Source organism: Gopherus flavomarginatus, chromosome 3, assembly GCF_025201925.1.
Source record: "Gopherus flavomarginatus isolate rGopFla2 chromosome 3, rGopFla2.mat.asm, whole genome shotgun sequence".
NCBI classification, from domain to species: domain Eukaryota; kingdom Metazoa; phylum Chordata; order Testudines; family Testudinidae; genus Gopherus; species Gopherus flavomarginatus.
This window is the reverse complement of record NC_066619.1, coordinates 61,242,659-61,254,789: the sequence shown is the minus strand read 5'-3', so window position 1 is coordinate 61,254,789 and position 12,131 is coordinate 61,242,659. Positions and strand designations below refer to the sequence as shown.

The 12,131-nt window shown below is 37.7% G+C and overlaps 1 protein-coding gene across 4 annotated transcripts in view; it reads left to right on the top strand.

Annotated features, from left to right (window-relative positions):
* The window catches only part of MCTP1 (multiple C2 and transmembrane domain containing 1), a 543,194-nt gene that overhangs the window by 463,895 nt on the left and 67,168 nt on the right, over positions 1 to 12,131 (top strand). For 3 of the 4 annotated variants that reach the window (XM_050943875.1, XM_050943872.1, XM_050943877.1), the window contains 2 exons: positions 3,485 to 3,582; positions 4,763 to 6,532. In XM_050943875.1, the coding sequence (XP_050799832.1) occupies positions 3,485 to 3,582; positions 4,763 to 4,834 (170 nt within the window). In that variant the 3' untranslated portion in view covers positions 4,835 to 6,532. Of the gene's footprint in view, positions 1 to 3,484; positions 3,583 to 4,762; positions 6,533 to 12,131 lie in introns of those variants that run through there. The other variant, XM_050943873.1, reaches the window with a different exon arrangement.

Below are 12,131 nucleotides of genomic sequence, written 5' to 3'. Positions count from 1 at the left end.
TGTGGGATAAGAAACAAGGATGTGCTCTGTAGGAATCTTCGGAAGAGGATTGCAGAATATTTCCATGTAAGTTTCATTGACATCTCTCATGAGGATAGAAGAGACATCCCTAAACAATTTATTCTGTATGGCCCCCTCCTGCCTGCTTCAACAAATCTTCGGAAGAGGATTGCAGAATATTTCCATGTAAGTTTCATTGACATCTCTCATGAGGATAGAAGAGACATCCCTAAACAATTTATTCTGTATGGCCCCCTCCTGCCTGCTTCAACAAACGAAAAAATTGAAAAGCAGACCTGAGCACAGGAACTGATCTGATGTGAATTGTGTAATCGGAGTACCATACCACCTTATCCCATGCTTCTTTCTCCTTCATCAGCACATCTTCACTCACCTGATAGAAGTGGCTTTGACTCCAGCAGAGTTTCAAACAGATTCTGCCTCACAGTATGGTCCCTGCCACATCTCATCCCCACCCCCTTTCTTGTGGAGGAAAGACCTCAATATTGATGCAAAAATTACATTAATTCGACTTAATTTCCTAAGTCATTACAAACTTGTTTGCACCTTTACTGAATATTAAGATATAGCTTTAACAAGGTTATAGTCAGAATGTTTGGAAATACATATATTTGGCTAGTTATGTTAGGAAATGTTAAACCTAATCAAAGAAATTCCAGGTTTCTGTTTTTATTTCCCATGGACAAGCAAATATCAAGAAATAAAGCATGTAAACACTGGTATTTTAGGACGAAACATGATTGTGAAAGGAATGTAGGGTGTGTTATCAGAGCAATAAGTTTATGTAAGGTGGGCTCTACCAACACCCACACTCTTGCGAGAAAATCTACTTGTGTTCTTAAACACGTTAGAGAAAAACATGTTTAGTTGGAGATGTTTTAAACTTTTATTTATTTCTTAAATGTTGAAATGACAAACACCTCTGTGAAATGCAGACTTCCAAATGTTAGCTAAATGAAAACTTCCGAATATAGCCCTGATGTCATTGCTGTGTAAATGTTAAAATGCCTTATGGACCAACATGGAATTTAATGACCTTGCTCAACTAGTGTGAGAAGCCATTTAAGTATAGGATATTCATATTAATGGAAACTTAATTTCTGGCAGTGCACAAGCAAACCCTCAACCAACTCCGGAATAGAAGAATCAAATCTCCAAAGTCGTCAACACTTAATTATTTAAGCTCAAGACTATTTGAATTATTTAATTTAAAAAAAAACTGTTTTAAGAACAGAACTTTTGTATAAAAACAGGAATGTTTTGGACGATTGGAAAAAGATTAAAAGATAAAACTGAAAAATATCTTAGAAAATGGACTGAACAAAAAGAAAAAGGTTTAATTTTAAAAGATATCTGGATCTTTCCATCCCCAAGAACAAAGGCAGTTAAAGAAATACTGCATATTCAAGAGCTGAAAGTGTCACCTAAGCCAACCCTGAAAGGATGACAGCAAGCAACTTTCAATCTCAAAATTTTAAATCTAAAAACCTCAAAAGGGTGTGTTTTTCTATAATTCCTTGAAAATAGGAAGGAGACAGGTGTAAAAACTCTGAAGTGAGCACCTCACACATGCATACAGCCCCTTGCCCCTAGTGCCCCTGGCTACGCTTCTTAGACAGCAAGCATCTCACAACCCATCCTATCCATCCAGTAAGCTGCCACAGACAGCTGGGAAAAACACAGAAGACTCCAGAAGAAACCAGGGAAGCTTCCCCAAAACGTCAACCTGGTTTGGTGAGAGAAAGTTACCTAAGACACTGCCAAGACCCTTGTAATGATTTTATTGGGATATTATTGTGCTTTTGTAACTTAAAATATTAACTTTCTCCTGTTAATCATTAGATGGTTAAACCATGTCTTCCTGGAGAAGAGATGGGCTAAACCTTGGCAAACAGAAATAGTGGATTTTAATTGGATTTAAGATTCTTAATATTGGTTAATTGGCCTGAAATGGCTTCTACTAGGTAACTAATTTAAATATTTTCTTCAATTTCATAGGATTAGTTAAGATTGCTTACTTTCTCCAATTATAAACTGTCTGGTTATTTAAGCTTAAGCTGTTTATGTAGAAGCAACAATAATTTGCTGCAGTGTCTAATAAGATGCTAAACTGCATTCACAATAATTCTAGGAAACAATATACTTTGGTCTTAACTTACTAAGAGAAAAGCATCCCCTGGACTGGTTCAATCTCCAGGGTGTAATCTCTTTTAAAGCTCTCCACAGAGACAGAGACACAAGCAATTGTAAGGAAGTCACCAGTGATTTACTCGTTGTTTTCTTTTCTTTATTTAATAATAAAATGATTAATAATTGTGATTAGGGGATGCCATGATTAAGACACAGAAAAATAAAGTATGTAAAAGACCCCCCATGACTAAATAGTGGGAGTCACTCCCCTGGGTTGGCAGCCAGAGAAACAATTAGTAAGAGTTGGCCTAAAGCTTCGTGTTTCTCTCAGCTAAATAGTTTAAGTAATTTTTAAAATAAAATTGTTGTGTCCAACAATTTAAAATTACCCCTTTCCTGTCCACATCCACCCCCTCATCACTGTTCACAGCTGGGATCTCCTCCTCAGGCTCCAGCAAAGCATTCACAGTGCTCTGTAGAGTGTCGTGGAGTCATCACCAAGAATGACATGGTTTGTTGTAAAACTGCAGGTCTGGGGACAACACCAGATTTTTTTGTTGCCCTCCCTTGCCTTCTGGTATCCCAGGCAAAGTTCCTTTGCTATCAGGTGCCATTACTGTTCATCCCTCTCAGGCCCCTGTTTCAGCATCCTCTGTGCACATAGCTGTCAATATTTCTGTGGCTGTTCCATAGCACAGCCTCTTCTCCCTACACAAGTAGGTCCAGAATGTCTTGCCTGCTCTCAGCAGGACTGCTTCTAGTGCCTCTGGAGCTGGCAAGGTCTGATGCACACAACAAAGGTGAGCTGGTAGGTGTGTTCCTCAAGGAGGAGGCAGTTAGGAAAAGGAATTTCAAAAACACACAGGGGATTTTAAAGGAGGGGTGAGGAGGTGGTGGGCAGCTTTGGGTCTCTGTGACCTCTTGGCTGTGGAGTTTGTGACCAGAGAGGCCACTGTTGCAGGAATAGGGGCACTGTGGGACAGCTGCAGGAGAGCAGTTAGAGTTGACATAGGAAATGCAGTGTTTACAGTTGCACGGTGTCACTAGGGGAAGATGATGTCATTGTGTCACTGTAATGGTGTGCATATGTTGACAGAAGACAAATTTTGATGTAGACATGCCACAACTAGGTCAATGCAAGTCAACATACGGTACCCTAACTTTGTAGCATAGACCCAGGCCTGAGTACACGGTGCACTAAGTTAATGCGAAAAATCAGCCTATGACATGTATCTTAAAATCTTTGTCAGAAGTTTGCCAAAAAATGTTTTTTTAAATAATTGATATAAAAACTCAAGAGATTTTAATAACGTTTGAACTATCACTTTTCCAGGCATCAGTAAATTTACAAAGAAACTGCGCAGTCCATACGCAATTGATAACAATGAGATACTTGACTTCCTTTCCAGAGTTCCCTCAGATGTACAAGTGGTGTGTATATATTTTTTTAATTCTCATATGGTTGTCAATTTAACATTAGATTAATAATGCTATGGCTTTGGTTTATTTTATAATTTTAAAAACTGTATTATTTTGTTTTGACTTTATATTCTCTGGCCCATAGAAATTGAAACTCAAACAGGCTGGTGAGTCTTCTACACTTAAGGAATTAGTTTTTGCCTTGGTTGTGTCTTTAGGGAGCCTCAAGGGCAATCAGTAAAGAAAGGTTTGGGAAATGGTAGTGGGTGACAGAGTTGCTATTAACCAACTGCCAGGGACTGTTGTAAATATCACTGGAGTAATGTTGTGCTGGAGTTTGTTGTAGGAAGTGCTGCCTGAAGCCATCAGCCCCTGAAGAGAGGAAATAGGGATATCAGATAATGAAAGGAAATTCAATAGTGCAGTCAATGGCAGGCTGTTTTGCCCAGTATCTTGTGGTAGCACTGTGAATTTGGGTTGTTGTTGTCACTTATTTTTCTAAGGTGAAAATCGTTGTTTTATTTACCATAGGGGATGAGGTTGCCCTTTAAAAAGAGAAAAAAAGTGTTATGAAGTTCATATTCACCCACGAAAGCTCATGCTCCAAAACGTCTGTTAGTCTATAAGGTGCCACAAGACTCTTTGCTGCTTATATTGGGGTGTGGGATCTTACGTGAACTGTTAAGTGTTACAGCACGTTGTTCTCATAAATCACTAGGTAGATCAATAGGATAGGCTTTAACATTTTTAGATGCTGGGTTAAATTCATACTTGGTGTTGCACTTGCATACATTATGTCTGAATCTGCCCCTCTACGTGGTGTGGGCTTTGCATTACTGAAGAATGTATTAAATAACAGATTGTAAGGAATTTGTATTGATCTCTTTCAACTGGATACTGTTTGATTTTCAACGTAATATTTTGTGAGGAAAACAAAAAAGACTTCACTAAATCAATACCCTATTTTATTTCCTGGCAGGATTTTCCTAATTCTGATTTTTCTTCTTACTCCAGATCTATCATTCTATTGTTTTTGCAGCCCAGCTGCAGATCCCATACAGTTTGAAGCAGGATAGCACTTTTTTCCCTCCAAGGAAAAAAAAACTCTCTCGTTCCTTTGGTGCTTTTTTTTTTTTTCCTGCTGGTGAGTGGCCACCTGACCAGTTTCTTTCTGAATGTTGTGTTTAAACAGGTGCACTACCAGGAGCTGAAACAAGATCCCAGTCACAGCCCAAATAAGAGGAAGAGAAACAATCCTGGCTAGCCAACTTCATCTCCTGAGGAGTCTAGCATCCGCTAAGGGAAGATAAAAGGAAAAGCCCAAAGCCTAGGCAGCATTTCCTTTCTCTAAGCTTTTTATTTATTTTGCCTTTTTATCACAGTGGAGAGAATTTGTAAATATTGTACAAAGACATTTATCATTCAAAATATACTTAGCATTGTACAGACAAATTTGATGAAGCCTTCAAATATGGGTTATACTGTGGGGAAAGCCTGTGATTCATAACATAACACAATAAAAATACCTAATGTAAAATAAGTGGTAGATCTGTAATATTTTTTGATAGTAGAAGGCACATAAAACTAAATTAAATATTCAAGTCATGCTGATTAAATCTGATTTGAAAATGTAAGTGCAGTTTTATTTGAACGTTAATATTTTTATCCAATAAGTTTCCATTAGTTTTTTATTTTTTATACATTTAAACGGAAATACAATGTAATGGAACTTACTGCATTTAAGTTTTATCAAAGCTTTAGGCACTCTTGTTAACTTCTGCTGCAGTGTATCCAGACTGACTTGGGCTACTTGTAAGCTAATGAGAAATACAAGTGCAAATCTCTTACTAGAGCTCCATTAATTAAAGGGATTCCAGACTTTTTTATCATTCCTTCACGAGACTTTAAAATACATACATATATCTAAAAATACTGCCAGGTTTGTAACTGACTACATCTTTTTATATGTATCACTAATATTAATTTGTACTAACTAGTTTAGTGAATGAAATACATAGTTCAGTTGTAAAGAAAATATTATCAAACTAAATCCATATTGCTTCAGGTTATGAACACCATTTGTGTACATAAAGACTTAAGACTAAACTGTTATAGAAAATGTTTTTGCTTTCTAATTACAAAGTCATATTAAAATGCTTCATGGCATATCATATTATCTGTTTGGTGTGACATACAGTATAAGGGAAAAATGCAGTGGTAAAAGTGATATACTAGTTTTATTTCTTTATTTCGTAAAGTAATCAGTCCTTCTGATACAGATGTGCCCCACTGCCTGAAAGTCTATTTTGTAAATTAAATGGCATGCACACAAAAATGATTTACATTTCAAATGTTTTAATAGCCATTGTATAAATCATGCAGAGATATGAGATCTCTATATCTTAATATATCTCTATATATTAAGAGTTCTACACCTAAAGTAACTCCACACATAGGAGTGTGCTATCCACTACTAAGGGCCTACTTATTTGACTCTTAGGCAAAATTCTATGTAACATTACTAGGAGTATTGACTGAGTAGGAACTGCAGGTTTGTGGCCATGAGAAATTCTCTGTGCCTTACTTTGTGGGGCACCTCGCTTGTGTTGTGATTGCTGGGAAAGTTGTATTGCACCTACGTATTTGAAAAAGATATTTAGGAAGAGCGTGTGCAGGGAAATGTATATATGTGTCTAGCTCTCATGAGCAGTGCAGTTAATTATTTAATTTGGAAACTTATTTTTGTTGTAAAGATATGTTGCTGATTGCTGCTTCTTATAATAGAGCTATTTTGATATTTTCTGTTTGTATAACATGCCTGAGAATGTCACTCCTATTACCTTTCTGTTAAAAGCCTTTGGCCTAAATGTGCTCCAGTTAGAGCAATCTATTTTAATGCACCCATACCTATCCTGTCACTGTTGGTTGCTGAAGAACAATACACCATTAATGAACAACTCAACCGTACTAAAGCATCATTATTGTGGGACTCTTGTTTGAAATAACTTTCAATTTGATAAAGTGTAAAAATTTGTCCCCTGTTGATGTGTCCAGACTTTCTCTGCTGTACTGAAAGCCTTGTCCATCTTATCCATCCGTTGTTGTGCAATTTCCTATACTGAATTTCTAATATTTAGTTCAATTGTAATGTCTACCTTATGAACATATACAACATTGTCCAGCTACACTGAAAGGAGGACAGGAGCTATGCTGTGGTTTAATGAGCTGCCAACTTTACTCTTAAATGCCTGGGCATACCTCACAGATGAAAGTGCAGGTAATTCCATAAACCGATACGGAGGGGGCTTCTGTCACTCTCCTCTTTACATATTCTGGTCCCCTCACTATCCTCCCACCCCCTCAACTGTATGGGGGGGTGGCAGGTGGCGGAGGGAGAGACACTATGGACAATATTGGTTCCTGCCTGTACGAGTCATAAACAGCCTGTTTCTGCTCCTTTAAATCCTTTACCAATCCATTTTATCTGAGTGAACCCAACAGGCAACGATCAAGTGATCTCTCTTCTGCCATCCATCTCCACCCTCTGACAAACAGAGGCTAGGGACACCCTTCCTTACCCATCTTGGCTAATATCCATTAACGGACTTAACCTCCATGAATTTATCCAGTTCTCTCTTAAACGCTATCACAGTCCTAGCCTTCACAACCTCCTCAGGCAAGGAGTTCCACAAGTTGACTCTGCACTGTGTGAAGAACTTCCTTTTATTTATTTTAAATTAATTTCATTTGGTGGCCCCGAGTTCTTGTATTATGGGAACAAGTAAATAACTTTTCCTTATTTACTTTCTCTACATCACTCATGATTTTATATACCTCTATCATATCCCCCCTTAGTCTCCTCTTTTCCAATCTGAAAAGTCCTAGTCTCTTTAATCTCTCCTCATACGAGACCCGTTCCAACCCCCTAATCATTTTAGTTGCCCTTCTCTGAACCTTTTCTAATGCCAGTATATCTTTTTTGAGATGAGACCACATCTGTATGCAGTATTCAAGATGTGGGCGTACCACCGCTTTATAGAAGGGCAATAAGCTACTTTCTGTCTTATTGTCTATCCTCTCTTTAATGATTCCTAACATCCTATTTGCTTTTTTGACCATCACTGCATACTGCGTGGACATCTTCAGAGAACTATCCACAATAACTCCAGGATCTTTTTCCTGATTCATTGTAGCTAAATTAACCCCCATCATATTGTATGTATAGTTGGGGTTATTTTTTCCAATATGCATTACTTTACATTTATCCACATTTAATTTCATTTGCCATTTTGTTACTCAATCACTTAATTTTGTGAGTTCTTTTTGAAGTTCTGCAGTCTGCTTTGGTCTTAATTATCTTAAGCAGTTTAGTATCATATTCAAACTTTGCCACCTCACTTTTTACCCCTTTCTCCAGATCATTTATGAATAAGTTGAATAGGATTGGTCCTAGGACTGGCCTTTGGGGTATACCACTCGTTACCACTCTCCATTCTGAGAATTTACCTTTTATTCCTACCCTTTGTTCCCTGCCTTTTAACCAGTTCTCAATCCATGAAATGACCCTCCCTCTTATCCCATGACAACTTAATTTATGTAAGACCCTTTGGTGAGGGACCTTGTCAAAGGCTTTCTGGAAATCTAAGTACACTATGTCCCCTGGATCCCCCTTGTCTATATGAACTCTAATAGATTAGTAAGACACTATTTCCCTTTACAGAAACTATGTTGACTTTTGCCCAACAATTTTATTCTTTACTATTGTTTCAACTAATTTGCCCAGTACTGATGTTAGCCTCACTGGTCCGTAATTGCTGGGATCACTTCTAGAGCCCTTTTTAAATATTGGCGTTAGATAGACAGATAGATAGCTAATGTATCTTCCAGTCATTGAGTACAGAAGCTGATTTAAAGGACAGGTTACAAACCATAGTTAATAGTTCCACAACTTCACATTTGAGTTCTTTCAGAACTCTCGGGTGAATGCCATCTGGTCCCGGTGACTTGTTACTGTAAAGCTTATCATTTAATTCCAAAATCTCATTGCAACTACTGCAATGCCCCCAGTGTATTCTGCCAGTATCTGGTATATCTCCACAGGTGGGAAAGTGGGTGCTGCTCCACCGAAAAGAGGGCTTTTGCTGCACTGGCATGGACTTGTAGAGTCCCTCCCCTCTCTTCTGGTCAGCAGGAGGTGGGGAGGAATGGGTCAGCCTCCCCAGTTGACCTAGTCTGTAGCAGAAAGTCACTGCCTGGCTTACTAACCCTTAAAGGGCATACACCTTTTCCAACAATCTAGACAACAGCTTCCACTGCTTAATGTATGGTGAAATCATTAAACAAGAAGAAGCTGTCAGTATTAGATATAGATAGGTATGTTTGATATTTCTCAGCATTTTTCTTTGGTAACCTGAACTCTTGTTTTCTTGTGAATTATATGCTGGAAGAAGCATGGGCTGAAGCAGAATGAAAACTTCATTTTTTCAGCATACAGCAGTAAATTTTTCAAGATTAAAATCAAAAGTAGAGAGTTATCCCTTAATATTTTAATGCTTCACCCACCTACAGTGCATCTCATTGTGCAAATGAAATTTACATAAGCGACACCGATTAAAAATGCAACCTCATTATATAGGCTGGGCCTGCAGCAGTTAAAGTCAGTGCTCCACCATGGTTTCTCACTGATTTGTCTATGGCTCCATTTTTGCTCTCTGAGGGTTGTAAGAGAGCAAGTATAGGATGCCACTTCGGAGACTAGTGCCTCATGTTAGTAGATTAATTCTAGAGGTAATTTCTACAGCTGTTTAGACACAATGTGAAATTATCTCATGGCATTTCTGAGAAATGACATTTTTGTACAGCAACATTTTACTACCTTTATAAAAGTTAATTTCTTGGTAATGTATACATTCACAGAAACCCCCCACAGGGTTAGTCTAAACCCTTTTTTCCCCTCCCTTGTGGCAGAAATGAGAAGGTATAATCACTCATTTAGTTACTTTTCCAAGAAAGGGATGCTGCATTATAACTTAGGTCAAACAGAGGGGTTTTCACAAAATAAATATGTAGGGTGGAGTGTCCTCTAGGATCACATGTGGCAAGGGACTAGTAGTCAGGAGGGCCTTTATTCTCAGTTCAGGGTGAGACTCAGGGCTTGTCTACATTACCTGCAGGATCAATGGGCAGCAATCAATCCATCACGTCTAGTCTAGATGTGACAAATCGACTACCGAGCGCTCTCCCATCAACTCTGGTACTCTACTGGAGAAAGAGGCGCAGGCAGAGTCAACAGGGGAGCATCAGCTGTCAACTCAGCGCAGTGAGTAGATTTTAAGTTATTCATGTAGCTGAAGTTGCGTAACTTCCCCACACTGGTGTAGATCAGACCTCAGTGACTCAGGCTGATAATACCTTAGTTGTGCTCTAAGTAGTTCTCACACACGTGAGAAGCTTAACTGAAAAGTGCTACCCTGTACTTACTATAGAACAAGTAAGAGTTAAAATATTAATATAAGCACAGTAATGAAGAAGGTTGCATGTTATAACAATATTTTTTTTTTTACTATGCTACTGGGCAGTAAGACTGTGGCATGCAGTACTTTTAGGGGGAAGAGCTAAAACTACCAACAGCTATCTAATATGAAGATAATAGAAAATCACATTTCTTCTAATATAGACAGCACAAAATAAGGGAGGGAGAAGAGACACCCCCTAAGAAAAACAGCACCACACCACTTTACCCTTTCTACCATGTAACAAATCACAGAAAGCTAAGATAACCCATATAAACCTTTAGAGCTCTTTCCCAAGCAGCAATACGCTCGCTGGCTCTAAACAGCCTCCTAGTTCCCCTTAATCTATTCTGCTATGAGAGGCTATGTTTATGGAAGAAACAGACTTTTTCTCATTTTCCAGCATGCCACAGTCTTGGTGGGGTGATTTCCAGATTGCTTTGCAAGAAACAGCTAATTGAAGCAGAGGCCCCTCCCTTTTTAAAATGGTGATTGTTAGGTTCTAGGAAGAGGCTTTCTCTCCCATTCTTCCACCACAGATTAACTCCTCTGACCTGAAACCTTCCTTTTCCAGAGGCTTTGGAGAACAGGACTGCAATTACAGGTATTGGGAAGTAGAAACATTTGGAACATTTTATATTAACTTCAGCTTAAGACAACTAAAGCATAAAAGAAACCAATCTTCAAATCCTTTACTAGGGAACTCCGCTCTCAGAAAGAACTGTGAGATACTTAGGTTATCAATGGGCTTGATGTAAACATGGTATCTTTACAAAAAGCCACTATTATCTTTTCAAGAGCACTTAAGAGAACTAGGTGGAAGATGACCACGGTTGGGAGCATGAAGCAGCTAATAAAGTGGCTAGGGGTAGAGCAAAAGGAGTGATGACGGGAAAGTAGAGAAGTGCAGGAACTAGAGCATATAGGTCCTTAGAGGCAAAAAATAATAAGGAGCATGTAACACTGTTGCTAGTAGTCCTAAGGAATTTGAAAAGGACAAGGTCAGAGCATTAGGCAAGGTAGATTATTCTTGCAGCACAATTCACTGTAAATGCAATATAATCCTTAAATTCCCTGGATTTATTACTGTAATGTAAGTTTTACTTATAAATTAAGATTTTTAGATCAATAAAATATTCATTTAAAAACTGACACACACATTTCATGAACTGTTACGGTATTAATATCCAAAGTAGTAAGAATCTCTGAGCTGAGCAATAAGTATCTATTAGAGAGAGTGTGTGTCATACTTCTACAGAATTTCATTTTGGTGTGTAAGAATTTATTACCTAACGAATTAAGCCATAGCCATATTTAAAATCAGTTAAATTAAATCTGGATATTTAATATAAAAATCCTAAAAAGACAAACTTAGCCCCAGTAAGATGGTAAGTAAATATAAACATTATTTCCCAGATCAACTGTAATACAACAAAAAAAAATCCAATTATGTCAAAAATGCTTTTTTATATTTGTCAGATTATTCAGTAGAAAAGCCTAAATAGTTTAGCCTCTACTGGTGTAGCAATAAGTAAACACAAATGTTTCTTTTAACATAAAAGATCAATAGAAAACCAAGTCAAAACTGTTTTTCAGTCAAATTGCAAATAAATTAGAACAGGTTATTCACAGAAAGTCCACAAAATTATTTGCTTATTGATATCAAGCTGATTGAAGAGCATTCAAATGGGCTGACATTTGCTTACCTTCTTTATCCTGCTGGGATGATTCAATACTAAAGCTAAGGCAAATAGTACAATTGTATCACTAGTGAGTAGCTTTTCATAATTTTATAGACTTTGCTTTTAAAAAGTGCTTTTAGGCTGAAAGTTGATAAAGACAAACTTTTAGGAGCAAAAATATCACTAAAACACAAATAGGCCAACATTACTTCCAGTACATGTAACTTTGTGGTTGCATTTGGGTACAATGATATGCATTGACCAGTGGAAAAGGAGGGACAGTCAGCTGGAAGTCTTATTAAATAAAGGGGAACCTTGAATATCAACATGATTAAGCTTCACAACTCTCAATTTAGAAAAGAAATTA